Raw genomic sequence first — 23,867 nt, 5'->3', positions numbered from 1 at the left:
TACCCGAAACTTCATTAACAAAGCTTTCAAAGATTGCAGCAACCACTTTCACAATCGACTCGCTAAACCCATCGGCTTCAAACATATTGAAGGTTGGTAAGCCTTCCATTTTCATTCGTGTTGCACCCCTCCAAGACGGAATCAGGGTGGAGCGCAAAATGGTTCAGTGAGCATGTGATTGTTGCAAATACAAACATGCATTGGATACAAAGTTAAAGTTTAGAGTTTACAACCAAATTATTTAATTTAAAAGATGACTATTTTAAGATTTCTCAAATACGACCCAATGATTTGGGTTATACTAATCTTTCAAATGTGTATCAAGGACTTGCATGCTTATTTTCCTAAGTATATTAACCATGCAGCATCGCCTAATTACCTAGCCTAAGAAACATACTAAAAAAGTCAACATAATGTTGGTGAGCTCACAGGTTTATATATTTGTATAACGGAACATACTTAATTTAATACCCTGAAAAATATACTTAAAAGTCAACATAATGTTGGTGAGTTCACAGGTTTTAAATGCATGATTAAACTCGTTGTTTTGAAAATATTGAGTTTCAAATGTTTAAAATGTATAAAAAAGTTATGATTTCTCAAATATATGGTTTATTGAATTAAAACATTTATCAAAAGCTTATGTTTTCATGACAAAAATGTGCTTTAAGACTTGTTCATGTTTACGTAAATAAAACGTAGATTAAAGTTATTTATGTTTTCGTGATTAAAATTTACATAAAGACTTATTTATGAAGTTGAAAACATTGTTTGTTATGAGTGAGTTTTCCCGATGAAAACGATGTCCAAAAAGTTTACGCTTACGTACACCCTTTTAAATATATAAGTGAGTATATGCAATGCAATATGATATATACGATAACCTAAACAAGATTGATAATCCTCCGTAGACTAACTAAGAATACGAATTAATATATGACAATGAGCCTATAATCAAACCCAAATCCATATGTATGCCCGGTAACCGTGCCATCATGGTGTGAATTATAGAATATATGTTCCCATTAACACGTCGGTTAGAGCGACTAACCATGAGCGGGGGATCAATCCCGATAATACTTCCCACATATTCCTTGGCTAAACCCATAGTTAATGATTATAGAATGTATTGATCTGAAGATCTTAAGGGCCTTGTGTAACTCATGCTCATATAAAGATTCTATGTCTTGCTTACTAATTATCGTATTAAATAATTTTATGTAAAGTTGTCAAATAAGTTTATACAATGTTACGAAATAAATCTATTTAAAGTTATCAAATATGTTTATGCAAAGTTACTAAATAAGTTTATGAAATGTAATCATATAAGTTTATGAAAAGTTATTAAATAAGTTCATGAAACGTAACCAAACAAGTTTATGAAAAGTTACTAAATAAGTTTATGCAAATTTACTAAGTCCATGCAAAGTTATCAAATAAGTTTAGTATGTTTCTCCCCCTAGTTTGTAAAACAGTAAAAGAGAAAAGGGGCCGTGAAACTCACCTTGGTGTTGGTGAGTGACGCGTAAAAACTCTTGTTTGTATTCGTCCTACGTGGGCTTGTAAGTGGAATAGGTCTAGGAATTAGCTACAAGAAAGATCTTGAGCACTCTAATCCAACTTCTAGCACTTGAACGAACCTCCTAACACTTTGCTACCCATCTTGAGCTTAGTTACACCTTCTTGAAGTTCTCATTGACACTTGCACTTGGATCTTTTGAGATATTTGAGCCTAATGTGGCTTAGATGAAACAAAAATGGCAAGGGTTCAGGTTTGAGGCTCGTTTAAGGTAGCAAACGGGATCCATTACCACTTAAATGTTGGTATGTGTTACTTCCCTGAAACCCTAGATAATAGGAAAAAGAATCAGAAAATTTGGAGTTCGTTTGATACCCCAAATTGAGGTATTTAAACAGCAGCTGGGAAATCTGCGCAGTTTGGCAACGTAGGCAATTTAGAGGTTGAATTGTTGGCCAAATGAAGTGAAACCAGTTGGAGATTTTAAGGGTGAAGTAGGAGCTTTATTTCCAAGTGGAAAATCGTTATTTAAAGGTGTAGAGGTTGAGATATGATCGTACAAAGTGGTCCGATTAGTTTGGACAGAAGCTGAATATGATTTGTTTGCTTGCACCAAATTAAACTGAGCAAGTGTGGGCTGAACGATTTCGGGGTTGTTGGGATATTTATGCATGTTAAACGGATGATTAAGAGCTGAATACATAGAGGATGGTGATCCATGTGATGTGGTTATGATCCAAGGGCTGGAATTGTTTTAGAATGATCCTATGGTTAAGTTTAAAGGCTGCACATTTTTTGGTTCTTCTTTGTGCTTTCTAACACACACATTAACGTATATATGTGAGTGTGAGTATGTTTATGTTATTCTTGTTTTTTTTAATTTTTAAATGGATAGAGGTGGTCAAGGGTGAGGTTGAGAGAAAAGTGGAAAGAGTTGAGCAACCTTTCTATCTTAATCCTCTCATAAACTATTTCTATGTAAACCTCTATTTGGCAAAATTCTTGGTCAAATGGATGAATAGTCACTTGCTTTATTGTTTTTATTCAATTTGGTGAAATACTGTGTATGCATATATACCATTCAAGATGCAACCCAAAGAGGGGGGGGGGGGGGGGGGGGGTCTTCACGGATGGGCAAATGGATGGTGAAAGAGAAATAGTGTCTACATTTGTTTTCCATTTCTTGATTTCTTAAACTTCCATCTTTGTATAATAATTAAAATTGGGTAAGGATTTGTGTTCAAGAGAGAATGATGTCTTTTGCTTTATTCACTACTTGGTGAAAATTTGAGTTTGCATGCATGTGATATGAAGCATACATGTGACCATACAAAAGAAAGAACATAATCGACTGGAAAAGGTGCTAGGGCAATCTTATGGGCTAGACTAGACTACTAGGTTTAAGTTAGTTTTAGGCTCTTCATTTATAATTCTTTATATTTAGTTTAGTTTGTATGTGAGACTTAATTATGTTTCTACGATCCCACATATGTTTAATAACATTATTATAAGACAATTTCATGTATTTAAATTTAGGTTCACACTCATAGTAGTCGTTAAGTATGTTCATTTACGCGTGTTAATTCGTCACCGCGTTATAAAATATTGTTATGCTTTGGACATAAATCTGAGTCGTTATTCATATACATATATATAGCGCACCGTTCATTCTATAAGATCTAATATAGTATCGATAATCGTAGTGTCATATGGTTGTGCGTGTGACGCGGTATTTTCTATAATCGCTTAACGTGTATGAGATACATGAATGCAACTTTTGATGACTTAATGAATATGCATCTAATTTAGAACAATTATATAAGGTAATTATGTCTACTTATTGTCTAAGAATTGTAAGGATATTTGCGGGTTGTCACATAGTAATTTGGGGGGTTTTGTTGTATAGAATAATCCTTGTGGCTTTGTGGCTTGGGATCAACTAGAATATCTTCAATCTTTTTGAGAGATTATTCTATATAACAAAACCCTTAACTACGACCTCTAAGCTTCTCTTACAGAGAGTGAGAAGGTAGTAATTTGGGGCTTTTGTTGTATTGAATAATCCTTGTGGCTTTGTGGCTTGGGATCAACTAGAATATCTTCAATCTTTTACCATAGTTGAACCAAATAATAGTTAAGGGCTTGATTTGTTAAAAGAAATGAAGAATTAGATAGGGAGAGGGGAAGAAAGATGGGGAGGGGGATGGTTAGAGAGAGGGAAGAAGAGAAGTTGTATATTGAAATGGATGGAAGAAGTGCGGGACGGTGATGGGTATTTATAAGGAGACAGAGGAAAGAATGATTGGTTGATGTGGGAGGTGACCCATGGTTTATCAAAACCACATGGGAAAGTTGTGGGTAAGGGTTAATGGTTTTGTGATGGGGCCCATCAATTTTATAAAAAACGTATTATACCATGTATGATTATGTGTCATTTTTGTAAAATTGTCTCGTTTTTTGACCTTTTCGCAGGCAATAATTATGAAATAATATTATGTATTTTTCATCTATAAATAATTATACAGAGTGTTGGACAACTAAATTTTGCTTAAAAGCCGGTGTAAACATACAATGTAGTTAAATTTCAAACTGAATGAAATGAAATATAGCTAGAAATGTTTTTCACACCATAAATCATATATTCCTCATAAAATATATTTATGAAATCCAAGCGTACGGATTATATTTATGAATTTCTAGGATTTACAAGGCAGTTTCCGATGTGCATACCGGGTATTCAACTACATTGTGATGCATAGATCACAAAAACTGAAATTGTACGTAACATGAAGGTTTTTATCTAATGTAAATGACTGACATTAGTTGTGATCAACCTAAATAACTTGTAATTAGTATATATGTAATAGATTACAGTATGAGGATTTACGGTAATTTTGCCGGTTGTCATAGTTCATCTGCAATTAACATATAGTTTTAAAAAAATTGATTCAAAAAATCTGGACAAGAAACCAACAAACTTTGCTGCATCAAAGAGAAACCAAATTGATCTGAAAAATACATATGACAGGTCCATTAACCCCAAGAAATCTTAAATCAAAGAAATCAAAATAGAGATCAGATTCATTTCAAACATTAACCTGTCCTAAAGTTAAAACATTGGACAAACCCCAAAAGAGAGATCAAACCCCAAGGTTTCAAATACAAACCACACCCCCTTAGAGTTAAAATGTTTAAGAATTTTATAATTTGCATCAAAGAACCACACAACAGAGTTAAAACATTGAATAAGCCAAAAGAGAGATCAAATTTAGTAAACCCCAAGGTTCAATATTAACCCCCACATATTGAAGAATTTTGCATCATAGAACCCCGGCCAAAACAAAGATCGGGTTAGGGTTTTGTAGTCCTAACACCTACTCGTTTGAATGCATGTAATGTGGATCAATTAGCAGCACGAAACAAAGAACCGTAGCATCAATTAACAAAAACTAAACATAAGTTTTCGGATAAACCAAATTAAGTAACGTAGGAGTCAAACATTGTCATCACCTTTTGAATGTTACAACACACCATTTGCTATTCTTTTAATTTTAATATAAAAACTAAGATAATTGATCTAAATAAAATTTCTGAAATGTAAAAATGAAACATTGATACTAGTAAAATCCGTCCTTGAACAAAAATTAGAAAAAAAATGAACATCGTGGTTGGTGGGTGTCTCTTAGGCCATGGGGTATACTCTAATCTCTACATAGGTTAAAGTGACATGGCACTTTAAAGATGGGTTAAACCACTCCCCACTTGTATTAATTATGTATTAATTACTAATTGATTTGTTATATTAATTGTGTGTTAAATAGGTTAAACCATTTCCTTTGGATGACATAGAGTGAGTGAGAAAAAAATGATGATGTGGAACTTATGTGAAGTTAAAATGGGTTAAAGTATACCCCATGACCTTACTGTCATGTCAATCCCCAAGTGGTAACTTAATTTGAGAATGAATACTAGTTACTTAAATTTAACTAGATGAAATGTTCTCGGATTTTAAATAAATCCTCATGGTCATGTGATAGATTAATTTATTTTGGATGTTCAGTCTTCAACTTCAAATGGTAAATTTGTTTAGGATTACCAACTTTCCTGAATAGGTGTTGCTTTTGACACTCCAATCTCCAACACTCACTCTATAAATAATCTAATTATTAACAAATATTTAACTATTATTATATTTTAATTACGTCACCCTAATCATTCTTTATTATTCTATAGGTATTTCCATTATTTTTTTTATATTTTTATAATAAAGTTAAACTTTTGTTTACAATAGGTTATATATTTATTTTAATTTTTCATTTAATTTTTAAGTTTTATTATATTAAATATTAAAGACGTGATTAAAAAATTAGTAACAAACTAAATGCAAAGAAACAATATAACTTTGTAAGCTAAAAAACAAAATTTACAACATATTGTTCTAAGCTTTTGGTTGCTATCATGTGTGTATACAACTAACTTGATTCTTTGCAAATACACTCTGAGGATGGACCACCTGATGTACAACACACATATCTCATTATTCTCAAAACCTGTCATTTGACCAAATTGTCGTCGACACCACAGCAACGGCCGGGACCAACAACGTTTGGGTTTACTGACCTTTTGTTTTAGCTCCGACACCGCAACAAACGTAACCAAGACCGACCAATTTCGCGTTGACTCACCGCCGCAACACCCACATTTCAAATGTAAACAGTTTATCCCAAATGTTGTATGCATATATTGTATGATCGTCTCAAGAAACATCGCAGTAGTAATGTGTTCCTCTTTACATAGACTTAAGTCGTAGACTGTGGCTAATATTACTGAATTAAGAGTATATTACGAGTCGTTCAAGAAAATAAAAATAAAAAAGTAAATACATAAAAAGGTAAAAAGCCATATATTGTAGAACATACTATTCTAAGCGTTTGTTTGCTATCACGTTTTATACAGCTAATTTGATTCTTTGCAAATATGTTGTGAGGATGGACCACTTTATGTACAACACACATATCCCATCGTTTTCAAAAGGTTGTAGGTACCACACATGCTAGAATTGCCTAATCACCTATTTCTTCACAATAATCTTGGCCTAAAATATTTCCAACCATTTTTAGCATTGGCTTCCATTACCGTAACTAATTTGACGGAAATATACTGAATTTGCGTACTCGTCATCTCAACACCCGAGATGGACAACGTTCGTGTTATACCGACGCTCGTGTATTGCCAACCGACACACGTCATTGGTTCACCTCAATTTTTATAGTTTTTTTGTTATATTTTTTGTTTTAGTTCCGGTACAATAACGCTTGTAACCGAAATCGACCGAATTCACGTCGACTTACCGTCTTAACCATTGAGACTGACAACGCTTGGTTTACCGCGCCCGTGTTTTACCGACCTATGCCAGCGCAACGCGTCGGGTAAAGGATAATTCACATAAAACTAAGTACTTATTATTTTTCTTGACATAACAAAATTATTATAGAGGTAATTTAGTTCCACGTTTCCAATGTTAAAGCATGTTAAATTTTACATGTTAGATTTTACAGTTTACACTAATGCAATGATTTGAGAATTGAAGTTATTTTATTCACTATGGAATTTACAATCTATAAATAGCTAACAAAAATAACTTCCAAAGATTAATATATTTGTAAAACTAAAGTAACTATAGACATTGAAAAAAATAGAGTGACAAAAAATTTAGATGGTCCAAATTAAATTCTATTGGGTCTTGTAGTCAACTTTAATTAATATAAGTAGATTATGGTGTTCGTAGAAAATAGAGTAAGGTGTTAGAAAAAACCATTGTGTATTGTGTGATTACTTGAAAGTTACACAAATTATAACATTTAAACTTTTTTTACTACATGTTATGTAAAAGACATAGAATATGTGAAAATCATGGTTTTGTAACTGGAATGTGTGCATTGCGTGGTAGCTTAAATCACTATATTACTAACACATGTGTATGTGAAGTAGAACTTCATGGATATTGATGGAATTGGCTTTTGTGGCATCATGAAAAGGTTGTTCGCGGTTTCTACTTGATCGTCGTTGAGCTACGATGGTTCATCGCAGATCTACGACTAACAAGTAAAGTACTGCTTGACGTGGTGAAATCAAAGACTTAAAGGTGAGTTCATTCAAGTTTCAAAGTGGTCGTATAACTTTTGTTTTGTTAAAAAGATGTACGTACCAACATTGAATTATAAATGTGCTAGGCGATGTATATTTAGATGAATCAAGAACCGAAAAGTAAAGCTTATTTCCGGATTTGTGAAGTGGACTTTGAACCACGACATTATTGTGATGCGGTTTCAACTGTCTCGTTGGCCAAAAGAAATTAAGAACGAGAAGATCGACCAGCTAGAAAACCAGAACATAGTTTAGACTAATATCATAATTTCATTCATGCCAAATTCAGAGGTGTGCTAAACCACTAAAAGGTTTTAATCTAGCAAACACACCTATATCTGACCGAATCAGACAAACCTCTTAAATAGTTAAATCTTAATGGTCTCGGATCCAAACAAACAGTCCCTAAGATAGTTGTATATCAAACAATGATTTTGTATAATTATCTCAAAATAAGAAATATAGTTGTTACTAGAGGTGCACAAAAAGGTCAGGTCTGAACCCGACCCGGAACCGGTTCCTAATCGTACCCGACTCACGGGTAGGACCAGATATAGGATTTCTCCCCAGAGCCGTACCTGAAACTGGTGGAACCAGAACCGGGAATGCCCGGTCAAAACCTAACCCTACCCTACCCGAAACCCGAAAAAAACCCAGAGGAACCGGTCAAATACCCGACTATACCCGGAACCGGTTCCTACCCAAACCCGGTTTGACTTTTGTTTACCATACCTGGTTCCGGGTTTATAAAATACCCGATTTGTGCACGTCTAGTTGTTACAATTGTAATTTACCTATTTATAGGGAAAAAATGAATGGAAATCAATTGAGCAAAACATTATGTAACATATTGGATGATTGGTGACTTGCTAAAAAATTTATTTCAATGTTGCTTTGCATAAAATTTGTTTTCCTACTCCATGGTTTTGCAACCGCCTATTTCTTGTTATGAGGTCAATAACAATTTCTAATAAAAATTCAAACTTTCTACAACCTTTTAACAAAAACTCAAATGGATTTAATACCCAAAGACGACGCGATTCCCAGCAGATTTCAAATCTAAAGTACTTCTCTATATTTGGAGGATAGTAGTCAGCATAGAGAGTTGGATGTGAAGGATCGTAGATAGAGATAGAGGTTCCAATGTGAATGCTAAACAATTAAAACTTTTTAACCATTTCTAAAACTGTGGAGATGTATACGCCAAAAAGCGTTAAAATAATGATAAAATCTACATCACACAGCATTATACTCACTAGTCATATTGACCTGTTTTACTGTAAAAGTGTTTGATCTGCGAGCTCCCCCGAGAGTGCGAAATACTTGCTTTAGACCCATTCTTGTCACTGTTAGCAGAAGATAATGATCCCTTAAAGTTCTGCTTGTATATATTTAAAAAATTGTCAACAAATAACACACAAAAATCACTTAAATATGAACATAGAAGCAAATAAAATGAAAACCGAAAACATACTAAAGTAAACCGTTCATTGGACTGAAAACTTACGAGTGAGATCGGGTTTTGGGACTTCAAAATATTTATCGTACCACCTCTACCGTCAGGTCCAACAGAAACAAGATCATCAGATGCTTGTGTTTGCATAAATGATGCATTAAACCCCTTACTTTGACTCTTTTTGCACCATTTTCCAAGGTGTCTTTGTGTTCCACCTGGACCTAGAAGTCCAGCTGAGAAACAAAAGTCTGCATCTTTATTATTAAATGAATCATTTGATGAGGAATTAGGTGAAACTGAAACCTTCGGCGCATCATCATCATCATCGATTAAAATGCAAGAACCGACAACATCTTTATTACTACTTTCATTAGTAACTTCACACGCTCTTAACCTCTTTGTTTTTCCAAGATGAATACTAGGCTCCTTTATCGTATCCCGCGGTGTACATGCTGATGTGGGGTCCATTTCATTTTCTTTCGTTTCCTTAGCTGTCTCCGTTTTTTTTATTTTTTTCTATTCAAGTAACACAGTAAATTTTCCATTAAACAAAAGTTAGTTACACAAAAAGGTTATTGTAATGGTTTTACCTTTAGTTTTTCAAGCTCTTTAGGAGAACGGGCCTCGTTTTTCTCCAGAGTTTTGTACTTAGTCATTAGTTCCATATACGCCCTATTAGAAAAACATGTCGCACCCGGCACCACATTACATCCCAGTGTATATATGTGAAAAATACGTATATAAAAGTTATAAAGGTAACAAAACTTACTTGTTACGGGAAACCAATATCTGTGATAGAATGTCCACACTGTGTTTACCACGGGGCTCATCTAAAGAAGCAAGTTTGACAATTTCATTCTCTTTCAAGTTGAAATCAGAGACCCTGCAATAGTGCAAAATAAAACCTATAATTTAGGAATGGCAATTACGACCCGTTTAATTATAAATGCGTTAGATGGGTCCAAACATGAAACGTATCCAAATTACCCGACTTGTATTTGTAATGCATACAACCTTCCGATTTGTTTTATTCAAACATTTAGATTATTATCATACTTTTTTGTAATTATATATAACACATATTGCAATATATATATATATATAAACTGGACAGGTAGGTGTATGTGGGTCGACCCAACCTGACTCATTTCAACACAAATGCAGTTATTTTTAACACATTACATATTTTATAAAACTTTGCCACTTCTACATGCTATTATCTAAACTAAGAACCAGAATACTTACAATCTGAGTGCAGCAAGTTCTTTGGCTAAAGCAGTATTCGTCTCCTGCAACTTAATACGCTCTAATTCTGATTTATTAAGATCCTGTAACATATTTAATAGTAAGAATAACCTTAATCAAGAGCTTTGTTTAAAATTAGCATTTTGATGATTACCTGTGTTTTCGAGTTAAGTAAGCTATTGAATGTGTGTGCTTGCTCCTTGTACACGCAAAGCTACAGAAAAAATATATCATAACCGTAATCAGACAAAAGTAGTCAACAAAATTATAGACAAATAAGAATAAGTGCATTGTATCATTGTAATAGTTAGATAGATTACCTCATTATTAATGTTTTTGAGATCATTTTCTCGACGTTCTAAAGCTAAATTGAGCTCATTATTCTTTCCTTCAAGTCTTCTGACCTCTAACTTAAGTTCATTTGGATCTTCTTTGTGAGTTTGCGGTTTCTGAGAGTCGTTAGAGTCATCAACTGACTGAAAATAAAGCCGGCTCACATCGGATGCGGAACATGTTTGCTTGCAAATTGGACATTTTTTCTTCCCCTTTGAAAAAAACTCAAACGTTTCTTGTATGCTAGATTTTTGCCACCGTTAAAAAAATAAACTTTATCAATATAATCCGTTATCCGTAAACAAAAAGTAATCGACTCGTATTCAAATTTACAGGGTAATTTGCAGTCACAGCAAGCACTAGCAGGTAGCATATATTTTTTATCATACAACGTAACATATGCACTATCAAGATCAAGACAAGGGTTATTTGATAGTCCATAGTTCATCCAATTAAACATATGATAGAGTAAATAGTAAATAAAAATGTACACCAGTAACACCACACATATGAATCACATGCAAACAACTTGAAAGTCATTAAATAACAGCTAGGGTATTATAAATTTGTTGATTTCAATTTCCATCAAGATTACATATGCACAGATTACAGAACCGATAGGATGTTGTCAAAATCGGATCTATGAACCAATTAAACGGAAATAGTATCTAATCGCTGGGCTTCCGACGCGATTTCACGTAATTGGCCCCTAAAAGAGATGAGCAATAACCGAACCGGACTGAAAACTGAACCGAAATAACCAAAAATCAGATACCGCTTCTTTTTTGTGCCGCTGGTTAACTGAACCATACCCAAACCATTCATATTTTCATATATTTCTAGCCTCTAAACCTCCATTTAATGTATTATACCACCATTTCATGTATTTGTATCTTCATTTTCATGTATTTATGCATCCATTTACCGTACTTAACCAAAAAGTATCGAAAAAATAACCGAATAAACCAAACCGACTAACCGAAAAATGATTGGTTAATTTGATTGAGGCTAATAACCGCCCACACCTACCTAATATCGGTGATCAGTAAAAATGAATGAAAATCGGTCAAAAAAAAGGTTAATTTGATTATATAACTGCAAATTCTTGATTGAATTCCAAAACCATAACTTATAAGATCATGTTAAGTAAAAAAAATAAACTTTTTGCATAAAAAGAAGACAGACACATGAATTCATATCAATTACAAACTAAGGTTTTACATATTTTTGTTAATTACAGTTTTTAAATCATATCACAGATATAATAACTATCTAAAAAGGATTGATGTTTGGATATATCAAGTAATAAGATCGTAATACATAAATTATTAATAATAATAATAATAATAATAATAATAAATAATTGAGTACAAACCAGAGCTCATGGAAGACATGACCGCAGATAGCAATAACTTGAAGATCTTCAACAATTGGTTTCAGATCATCATAGCAAATTGAACAAATCGCCTTGCCGCCGAATGAATCCATCATAATACCCCTAATTATTATTGTTGTATGTATGTATGTATATGTGTGTGTTAGGGTTTGAAGTTTGAAGTGAAACTGATGGGAATTGGGTGGCGGGAACTAATAAACAAGCGCCAACACACTTGAATTTTTGTGATTAAATCTAAAACACTCGTGTTTTTCACGAACCGAACCGAGCAAATTGAATTAAAAGAAACGAACTAATAGCCGCCAAACGTAATTCAAAATTTAAAATACCTTTAACTAGTCATTATGTTGTTATATTTCTCATAATTGTAAGGAGATATTCTCTCCATATTTTGTGTATGTAACTTGCATTTACGTTTAATGGAAATCATGAATTGATTTTATCTTCACACGAACGATATTTTACATGTTTGGACTTGGTTTGGTTTGAAACTGAGCGGCTTGGATCGGATTGGTTTTGTTTGATTTCGTATAAAGTTTTAAATTTTAAATTTCTAAACATGTAAAAGGGGCAGGGGTATGTCTTTAGCAAGTCAGGGTTTGCAATTCAGAAAGGGGTGGCGGCGCAGCTTGTTGTCCGCCTACCTGCTATGTTGATGTAATATCTATGTTTCTTTTAAAAATTGAAATTAATTTCTAAACTCCAAAATTATAATTAATTCAAAACTTTTAACTCTAAAATGTCTAAACTTCCCATTTATAAATGCATAAAACTAAAAGTTAAAATATATATAAAAAACGAGCGGATAGTGTTTAAATTTGAACTTTAAAGTCAACACAAAAGAATAACATTTTTAAAAACTTTAAAAAAGTAGTTTATTTTTATATATACACACAAAATTTATATATAAATGTAATAAATAACAAATAATTCGAGCAAAACAAACCGAACCAAACCGAGCGAAACGTTGCTCGTGCTTGGCTTGTTCATAAACCAATTCGAACAACTCATTTACATACCGAGCGAAAATCGAACAAGCATTTTATAAACAATTTTTGAGCGAGCAGTTTGGGCAACCTTAATATGCACAAACAAAAATATATAAAACACACCAAAATATTTTTTAACTCCCGCCATTTGGTACCGAGTAACCATACCGTAGCGGTAGCGTATTAAACTGTATTGAATCTTTCGTTACGGTATTTAGTACGCATTTTACTTGAAATATAGTGCCGGCTTGGTACCTATATGGCTATACCATATAAAAAAACATTTTGTAACTACCGTACCGAACCGAAACCGAAGATACGGTACTCGGTACGTACTTTTCTTGAAATTTGGTACCAGTACCGCTACGGTATCAATCTATAAACTTCTTAGTATATCATTAACAGTCTAAGTCCACTTAAAGAATGAGTGTAACAATCCGGGTATAAAAGTATTAAAGATGAATATAATCTTAACATAACCGACCCAGAAAACATAGGTGGTTTGGGTTGTAATCTGGTTAATGGGCACAAACCGGGTTGAACCGGATCCATTTATTCAATAGCTAGTCAAAACCGGTTTGGTTTAAACATGTTCAGGTTGTAGTGAATAAAGAAAAATAAACGAACATATTAGATCAGTTTGAGTTAGGTTATAAACCGGTTTGGTGCAAAACAAAAAACGTTTTTTTTTCAAATCGAACAGGGTCTTAAACTGGTTTGAATCTCCAAAGTGCGAACTGGTATACGAACTTACGGGTTGGGCTGGTTTGGAAACCGGTTTTGGGGTGTTATCGGGTCGGTTTGTGAACACATCCACCTAAGCAGGTCCCCAACCAGGATCATTCATAGATTTCAACGACTATATTAAATACAAAAACATAATACACTGATGTAAGTAACATAAGATGGTACATCATGCATTGATGCTTGTACTAATGCAACTAACACGGGCTCGTATAGTCGTATGCCCATCGGAGTAAATAAATCGGTTGCTTAAGCACACATAATTTGCACAACGAATGTAGGAGCATTACAAATACAAAAAAAATTGAAAATAGCAAATTGTAAGCGCAACACCATCGTTCCTCTATAGAGATCCATTACACGGATCATGACCACACGGTTTACAAGTCCTTGAACACGTTAAACAAGTCACTGTTTATGTAGTCATTATCAACCAAGCTAACCAAGTAGTAAGTGTTCTATACCTGTTAACCAATAACAAAATAGCAATCAAATGAAACTCGCTCATCTAAAACATGTCGTATAAAAACTAGAGATTTTTACATTTTTCCACTTCTTAAAACCATTAATTACATATTTCTTCAAGCCAAAAAATCAATTACGTATCTCCCCTTTCTAAAACATATATATTACATATTTATCCATTCGACTACATTTGACTTATCGAATGACTATTTTACCCTTGTTTTTACTAAAGGTATTTAGTTAAGAATTGACTACTTTACCCTTATATTTACTAAAAGATTTATACCGACGTCGGACACGTTAACCGCCAGTTACAATGGTATCACGTCCGACGACATTTACACGTCAGGTATCGGTTATGCGTCCGACACTAGTAACCTGACGTGTAATTGTCGTCAGACGCGTTACTAGCGTAACCGGCATAGAACGCGTATCCGACGTAGGTTAACATGTCCGTCGTTTGTAAAAGTCTTTTCATAAAAATAAGAGTAAAAATGTAAAATAGTACTCCCTCCGTCCCTTTGAAAGTGTCTACATTTCCATTTTAGTTTGACCCATTGCAAATGTCCACTTTTAAAATTTATTAACTAATTTCCAAGTTTACCCTTACACAAATACAATCATTAAAACTTTTTAAATTTTGTCTTTTTATATATGTAAGGGGCATTATAGTCATTTGTTAAGCAAAAAGTGCAATAATTCAAAGTTTCTTAAAATTTGTGTTTTTCAAACCATGACACTTGTTAGGGGACGGAGGGAGTAATTTAGTAAGTTAATATATGTTTTTGGAATGGAAAATATGTTAAAATCCTTTTGTGAAGTAAGGGTAAAATGGTCATTCAATAAGTTAACATTAATGAACAACTATATTGCAAGCAAACCTCTTGAAGAAGTGATCTTGAAGAATCATCTTCAGGGTACAACTGGGCCCACCCTCTTGACCAGATTTCAAATGCTTCATCTTTCCATATCAAGAAGTTTGACGGGTCAACGACAGTTGGTTGAATGATTTCTTTAGCTGGAAACACTCCCCATGTAACTGCATTCACATCATTTTTGCCCACATTTGATATCAAGTTTCCTTCTTTGTTCACTGCTATGTATGTGTGTGAAGGGTACGCCTTCGATTTCTCCACTAGAGCGTTTAACTTATCACCGGAGCAGAAGAATTCCACATATGCTTTCTGGTATACGTACCCGCCCGCTGGGCCCCATCCTTCAAAGCCAAAAAAACATTTATTGTTACAAATAAACATAAACAATATACATTGTAGTAGAAATAGGCTGGTTGGGGTTATGTTAGTTATATATCTATTTAACAGCATCCACTATGGTACACCATTTTTGGAGGTTTATTAATCTGACATGTCATGCCACATCATCAATTCATATATATGTTTTTGGTAAAAAAAACTATTTACATGCCACATCATCAACTCATATATATATATATATATATAAAAACAATTTACACTATACATGAGTTGAACCATTTTGGAGGTTTATTAAATGTGACATGTCATGCCACATCATCAACTCATATATATGTTTTTGGTAAAAAAAAAAACAATTTACACTATACATGAGTTGAACCATTTTGGAGGTTTATTAAATGTGACATGTCATGACACATCATCAACTCATATATATGTTTTTGGTAAAAAAAAAACTATTTACACTATACATGAGTTGAACCATTTTGGAGGTTTATTAATGTGACATGTCATGCCACATCATCAACTCATATATATGTTTTTGGTATAAAAAAAAACTATTTACACTATACATGAGTTGAACCATTTTGGAGGTTTATCAATGTGACATGTCATGCCACATCATCAACTCATATATATGTTTTTGGTAAAAAAAAAAACCATTTACACTATACATAAAGCTTTTAGAGACGCCCTGCTTGCGGTGCGCGCATATAATGTATATATGTGTGAACCCTCGGGTGGGCAAAAGTAAAATTGCACTAATTTTGACGTTATTTTACTAATCTCATGAAAATAACGTTAAAAGTGGCGGAAGGTTAATCAGGCATCATGTGGTGGCGTTGATAGCCGGAAGACAAGGGCACATGCACCAATCAGCCGGTGTCCCGATGATTGAGTGCTATGTGCCTTATGTCCAAGGCTTGATGCAAAACTACCATCGAGCTGGGGGTCTCACCGGAAGCAGCCTCTCTATCCCTATGGGATAGAGGTAAGGCTGTCTACATCTTACCCTCCTCAGACCCTACCATAGCATTGCTATTGGTGGGATATACTGAGTACGACGATGACGATGACGATGACGATGACGATGACGATGACGATGACGATGATGATGAAGCTTTTAGAGGTTTACAAACCTTAAATCAAAGCTCTCAAATTCTTTAGCTATTGGGATAGAAGAAATTTTAAAAAATATATAGAAAATCGTACCAACAGATAGGGAATCAGATTTCGCTCCATTAACGGGCGGTTGGCTGTTGATGGTGAGGAAACCCTTGAGGTTTATTGAAGCTAGTTGTTCATTAATAATCTTTGTCTCCGGCTGAAGTGCATCTAGTTCAGACCAAGGGCTGGTTTTCAGTTGCCCAAGGCAGTATTTCATGAATTTCTGATATAAAATGTAAATTGTAAATATAAGCACTTTTGTCACGCGAAATGTTGCGATTAGCCTCTAAAGATTGAACAAATTTATAAAGATATACCATACCTCAGAAATGTCATCAAACTTTTTCAAAGGAACCACCCACTCCTCTTGAAGCTTCTTGTCACGTGCACGTGGTCGCAAGAACTGCTCACACATTAACAAACATGTATTATTTGAAGAAAAGGATAATATATTGTTTATATGATGGCCATGCAAAACATGAAACGTTAAACGGGAGGTAGCGTATATGTGATAATGGACACATTTACAAGACTCGTGCAGTCGTACACAAAAGTTAAAATTTTTATGTACCTGATGATCGGTCAATGCACCATATGAAGCATTAGAAGCATCGCCCCAACGCCCATGTGGATACTGCTCCCAACCAATAGTCCTAGTTATGTAACTCTTTGGACGATTGGCCTAAAAAAACAAATCATTTACAATGCAGAAAATTGTCGATTTGTAAATGCACGTGTTTGTTGCATACCAGAATATTGGCCTCACGTCTTCCTTAAGACGAAAAAGGTTGGTAGGTTTCCTCCATGGCAATGGCCTTGATATTTTGGACTCTTCAATCAATCCAAGATTCTGCACGGTAAAATTTTAACATTTATAATTAGGGGTCTGCGTGGTGCTGTTTGGTGCGGTTTTAAGCTAAAACCAAAAACCAAAACTTCGGTTTTTGAAGTTTTGAAACTGTTCGGCTACGGTTTTTTCGGTTTCGGTTTTTCGGTTTTCATTTTGGTTTCGGTTCGGTTTCAGATTTTTTCAGTTTTTCCATTTGAGCTTGAAAATTTGGGTAAAAATAATGAATTAACGAAAATAAGTATAAATAATTATGTTAATTGTTAACTAGTTGATAATTATACATTTGGTCAAATATAATCAAGGTACATATTTATTAAATTATTATCAATTATTTAAAATAAAAAATAAATATATAAAAAAATTTAGAAATTCGGTTCGGGTTTTTTGGTTTTATTTCATGCAAAACCAAAACCGAACCATAAGTTCGGTTTCTACAAAAACATAAAACCAAACCAGCGGTTTTTGTTTCGATTCTGTTTTTTCGGTTTAGATTTTTCGATTTTTCGGTTTTGGATCGGTTTTTACGGTTTCTTGCACACCCCTATTTATAATAATGAAAATGGTGCTACTAGTTTGGAAGCAGCTACTATTTTAAAATAAAAAATATTATTTAACGAGTTCCTTACGGTCAAAATTGCCAATGCAGATTTCTCCATGTTGAGTGTATAAAGATGCAATGTCTTGATTCCACTAGCCATAATTTTCTTACACATTTCAGTTCCAAGGTGAACTCCATAAGCTCTAACGGCTTCCTCGTTGTCCTTAATGGGCTCCAATGCAGCAGTGATTTCAGATGGGATCTGCAATGAAAAATGTAAGTTTCAGGCCAATTTCAAATAGCAAAGATAATAATAATAATAATAACAACAACAACATTAAACAACAATACCTTAGTTTTGCAAAAACCAGTCATGCGAATGAAGCCATTATAGTTGTTAATGGGCATGATGCCGGGAACAATGGGACAAGTAATTCCAATTTGTCGACAATCATTCACAAATTTGAGAAAGTTGTCGACATCATAGAAAAGTTGCGTGACAATCACATCTGCTCCTGCATCAACCTGCAAATAAAGAATCACATTTATAAGTTACAATTGGTAATCGTCTACAAAAGCAGTTAATCGTCTACCTTGCACATTGTCCTAATCTAAGAAAATGAAAAACTACATCAAAACACATACAATTTTAAAAAAGATTGTACCTTTCTCTTGAGGTAAGCAAGATCCTTGGCGTATGCTTCGGGTGTAGCCAAACCGTTGCTTTCGATGACCTCAGGATGTGCCTCTGAAAATATTTTTTTAGAGACATTTAGAAAAGGAAAACTACAAAATATCAACCCGAAAAAAATAGAACAATAATATGCATGGGATATTTGGTTATGGAAACCTGGATAACCAGCAACGGCTATGCCAAAATAATCACCGTATGACTTACGGATATGCTCCACCTGCAAAGAAAGAGGGGCAGATATTAAGTCTTATATCTTAAACCTTCAAAACCATTAACTAAAATTAGTTACTACAATCAATACAGGCTGCAGCTTAATCAGGTTAACTGTGATTTCATATACTCTTAAGGCACCATGTTGTAAAGTTCTTTATAGTCAACATCAGCTTTAGGATGTTATTAAAGACTTCATAGATCTCAAAAGATATATCCAACCATCTAACGTTGCTCAAAACCTATTATATCACAAATCAAAAATATTATATTTCAAAACTGGTTCATTTATTAAGTAATTAGTAGTCCCCATACAAGTGATTTGTATAATCTTGATAAAATAACCTGCTGCCAGTTCAAAATGTAATGCTGCATACACAATATAGCACGGTCTCGGTAGCTAAGTCAGCAACTCAATAAACAATTTGACTTCAAATTCACAAATTTGAATCTAAGTAATTGATCAAAAACTGTAAAATGAAGTAATTTGACTAATTTCCAAAAAAAAAACATTTTTCAAAACCAACCCGTTTTGATCTGAACCTATTCTAACCCGAAACCGATTCTGACCCAAGACCATTTGATCCGAACAAAAATAACCCATTTTTGAATCGACCCGTTTCGACCCTAACCCATTTTGATCCGAACCAATTCTAACCCGAAACCTGTTCTGACCCGATACCCGTCCCGTCCCGACCCGAACCAAAAGACCCTTTTTTGAATCGACCCATTCCGACCTGAACCCGCTCAACCCAATCCGTTTGCCAGTCCTAACCACAACAAGATCACAAGCAAAGCCTCCTTGGACCCAATACAGATTCTGGTAACAGAAAATAATCTTTTTTGAATCGACTTGTTTTGACCCTTACCCATTTTGATCCAAACCCGTTCTAACCCAAAAGTAGGGGTGCAAACGAGCCGAGCCCGACCAGGCTCGAGCTCGGCTCGTTTTGATCTTTATTTATAAACCTCGAGCTCGGCTTGTTTCGTAGTTTTTCAAGCTCGAGCTCGGCTCGTTTAATATTTATTAATTAATTTTTTATATATTTATAATTATATTTGTATATTTATTTTCATAATAACTTTATATATAAAATAATATGTTATTTAGTTAATTTTTTTCATAAAATTATATATATCAATTAATTATTAAATATATATGTGTATATTAATATATATAGTTACAAAAAAATATATAAATGACAAGCTCGTTTAGGCTCGCGAGCCGGCTCGAGCTCGATAAGTGAAGCTCAGCACGATCGAGCTTTTTCACGAGCAGCTCGGCTCGTTTGCACCCCTACCCAAAACCTGTTGTGACCCGAGCCTTTCGACCCGAACCAAAATAACAATTCTCTGAATTGACCCAAATTCTGACCCGAACCTGCCCGAACTGAACCAAAATAAACCTTTTCTGAACTGACCCAAATTCTCCCAAACCCGCCTGAACCTAACCAAAATAACCCTTTTCTGAATTGACCCGAATCCACCTGATCCGACCCAAAATAACCCTTTTCTGAATTGACCTAAAATTCCAACCCGAACCCACCTGACCCGACCCGTTTTCCAGTCCTAACCATAATCAACCAAACCACAACACCACCTACCAAATCAAGAGCCAGGGCCGGCCCAACTAAGGCAATTGCTTTGGGCCTCCATTAGTTATAGGCCTCTAATTTTATATGGGTTATGTACTACATCTTTTAAAACTGGGCTTTTTTATTAAGAACTTGTTGATGGGTGACCAAGTTAAGAGTGAGGCCCATGTCATTAAATGATTCATCCTTGTATTATGACACCCATAGTATAAAAAATAAAATAAGGACATAAGCTAATGGCGGCCGATGGGTAGAATTTTAGATTATTTATAGTTAGATTTTTTTTATAATGTCAAATACAATTCGAAAGTTTGAATCGGGTCAATCTAAAAGGTTAAAGAAACAAATATTTTATTGGTTTATTATTGCCGGTCCCAAGCCCGGGAAAAGGACGAGGGTTTACACAAATGGATTTTTTTAAAAAGGCCTCAACATTAGTTCGCTTTAGGCCTCCACTAACGTTGAGACGGCCGAGGCAAACCCTCCTTCAGTCTGCGCAAACTTATCCTGTCCACGTGGCGGATCACCTCTCGAAGCCAACACATTCTGAATCCCATCCTTCTTCACACTCTCCAGCGCGTAATCAATCTTCTCCACGGGCATGTTCGTACACGTCAGGTGCATCATCGTCTCCACACACACCAGGTTCTGCATCCGCCTCGCTATCTCCAGGGTCAACTCCGCCGTTAGGGTTTTCCGGATGACCCGGGTGACGTGGACTCCAGGATCTTGTCGATTACCTTCATGTTTGTAGGCGAATTGAGTGAGTATACAGATTGTGGGTACAGGCATAGCAAAATTGGTAACATCTGTTTGATTGTTTTATAGTGTGATGACTGATGACTGTGTTTTTGGATCCTTTTGGTTTTGGGAGTATGATAAATTATGTCCCTTTACTTTGTTGGTAGGGGTGCAGACCAGTCGAGTGGCTTGAGATCGGTTTGTTAAAATGTTTGATCGAGTCAGGCTTAATCGAGGACGAGCTCGAGCCTAAAAGCAAGCTCGTTTAATAAATGAGCCCGAGTCCAAGCTGGACACGAGTATCTCTACTCACAATTAAAAAAAATGAAAATAACCAAAACCGGAACCAAAAATATATTTATATAGTTGTCATACCAATAATATTTTTTATCTTGTGGTTATCTTGCAGGTGATGATCTATGTTCTTATTCTCTTGATTTGACACCAACATGCACATTTAACCTTTGTGCAAAAACTTGCGGATATATCACACCTATCGACTCATCAATGATAGCAAGCTTTTGTCATGGCACCCTTTGCATTTGTTGCGCATTTGCGGACAAATGTTAATTTGACAACTATTTTAGTAGTTCTTCAATGTGAAATTAAAATGACATTTTTTGTCATGTCCATCCCTTGAAAATTCACATCAAAACTTGTCATAACTAGTAGTATACCGAGTGCGCATCTCATATTAGAGAAAACGATTTTTCTTTTGTTATCATAAACTACAACGAATATGGATATTCTACCAATATCATCCCGCTACTAAATCAAATTGAACTGTGACTGACCTTACAACAATTATATCAGTACATATGTTAATTTTTATATGGTTTTCAGTTCTGCTAAAAAGATTAAAATTGTATATCAATATTAATAAAGCACATGATTTGTAACTTTCAATAAAAGAACGATTAAAAACAATTAATATAAAAGTCATATATATATATTATATATATATATATATATATATATATATATATATATAATTTACAAAAGTCATGGATTTTATGTTTTTTGACTTTTAGTTATACGCTTAACATTAAATAAAAAAAAATCTTATTTTGAATTATATTTATGTTTATTTCATTATATTTTTGGATAGATTGTAAAAACTATAAAAGGATATTAGAATACGAAGTTTAAAATTTTTTCTGAAAAGAAAAACAATAAATATATACTATATTCAGTGATAAAATAGTGTTATAATATTATTAATTCATTGATAGAATAAAATATTCTATGAAACAATCTTATAACATAGGTGGTTTTATAGTTTAGAAAAAGTTTGAGTAACTTTAATAGAATATTAAAGAAACATAATTATTACTATTAAATATAACATTGTACGAATAAAATGTAATTTTAAAGCTCTACGTCTAATTATTTATATGATTTTTTTTATTAAATTATTTACTTAAGATTGGTATATATTGTGTGTACATCTTAAAGACATCTACCGCTAATAAATTGCATGTCTTCTATCTACCCTCTAGTCGATAGGATGATGCATCGTGATTCCTACGCATTTGTGATTATTAATTACTATAAATAGAATGTCAGTGTCACATGATTCATTAGACACTACTCATTTTAGCCCATGATCACAGGCCCACCTTCTCATGTCTATCTTTTAACATCCACTTGATATAGGGGTGGAAACGAGCTGAGATGTTCTCGAGCTACTTAAACTCGGATTGATAAAAGCTTGAAACAAACAGAGTGTTTTCGAGCTCAAGCCTAGCTTAAGCCTCAAATAAAGCTCGTGTAGTTATCGAGCCCCAGCTCGAGCCTTGAATGGGAAAGTTATTTAGACTCGTGGAGCCTTAACGAACCATGTGTATTTTTAAGTTTACCAATGTTAGACCTTTTATTTATTAATATTATACTACATAGTCGAGCTCGAGCTGAGGTTTTGCTCGTTTAAGGTGTCACGCGAGCTCGAGCTGATCTTAGGCTAGTTTAAGGTTCTTTTCAAAATATATCAAAATAATTAAAAAACTTATATAAATTAATTAATAAATAATAAACAATCTGAGGCCGAGGCCGAGTTTGAAAAAATAACTCACGAGCCGAGATCGTGTTTCCTAAAAAAATCTTGAAACGAGCCGAGTTCGAGCATACTCGAGCTTCGGCTCGATTCGTTTACATTCCTGGTAGAGGTGCACAAATCAGGTTTTTCAAATACCCGGGTTCGGGTATGGAATCGGGTTCGGGTATGACCAGGTATTGAAAAATCGGGTATTGGTAATAACTGGGTCGGGGTCGGGTTCGGGTATTGTCTCTAAAAACCATACTCTACGCATCAGGTTCGGGTCGGTATAGAACCGGGTATTCAAAAACCGGGTATTTGAATACCTTATTTTCGGGTATTGAAAAAACCTTATTTTTGGGTTTATGGGGGCTTTTTTCCGGGTATTTTTCGGGTATAGATTGGTTTTTTTAAAAGTTTGCACTTTTTAGGGGTTTTTTTCAGGTATTTTTAAGGTATCTTTCAGGTATACATCGGGTATTTGAAAAACCCGGTTCCGGGTATGGAACCGGTTCGGGTTTTCGGGTAT

General features: G+C 34.3%; 2 protein-coding genes across 2 annotated transcripts; both read right to left on the bottom strand.

The window, feature by feature from the left end:
* Positions 1-8,888: 8,888 nt before the first annotated feature.
* Positions 8,889-12,188, bottom strand: LOC143540916 (uncharacterized). Its single transcript, XM_077033875.1, has 7 exons — positions 12,076-12,188; positions 10,616-10,943; positions 10,368-10,450; positions 9,892-10,005; positions 9,713-9,794; positions 9,174-9,638; positions 8,889-9,044 (listed from the first exon to the last, which is right to left on the bottom strand). The coding sequence occupies exons 1-7, from the start codon at positions 12,186-12,188 to the stop codon at positions 8,922-8,924; spliced, it is 1,308 nt and encodes a 435-aa protein (XP_076889990.1). The 3' UTR covers positions 8,889-8,921.
* A 1,868-nt stretch (positions 12,189-14,056) lies between these two features.
* LOC143540905 (methylenetetrahydrofolate reductase (NADH) 1-like) lies at positions 14,057-21,165 on the bottom strand. The gene is made up of 13 exons (XM_077033864.1): positions 21,023-21,165; positions 19,313-19,367; positions 19,198-19,209; positions 18,914-18,974; positions 18,729-18,811; positions 18,415-18,588; positions 18,152-18,325; positions 17,425-17,525; positions 17,247-17,358; positions 16,998-17,078; positions 16,721-16,898; positions 15,176-15,510; positions 14,057-14,293 (listed from the first exon to the last, which is right to left on the bottom strand). Exons 1-13 carry the CDS (start codon positions 21,163-21,165, stop codon positions 14,288-14,290), a joined length of 1,515 nt encoding a protein of 504 aa, XP_076889979.1. The 3' UTR covers positions 14,057-14,287.
* Between the last annotated feature and the right edge of the window lie 2,702 nt (positions 21,166-23,867).

Source organism: Bidens hawaiensis, unplaced genomic scaffold (genome assembly GCF_021521415.1).
Source record: "Bidens hawaiensis isolate Kalapana, Puna unplaced genomic scaffold, B.hawaiensis_p1.1 tig00000820_1, whole genome shotgun sequence".
In the NCBI taxonomy this organism is placed as follows: domain Eukaryota; kingdom Viridiplantae; phylum Streptophyta; class Magnoliopsida; order Asterales; family Asteraceae; genus Bidens; species Bidens hawaiensis.
This window is presented reverse-complemented; position numbering and strand designations above follow the sequence as displayed.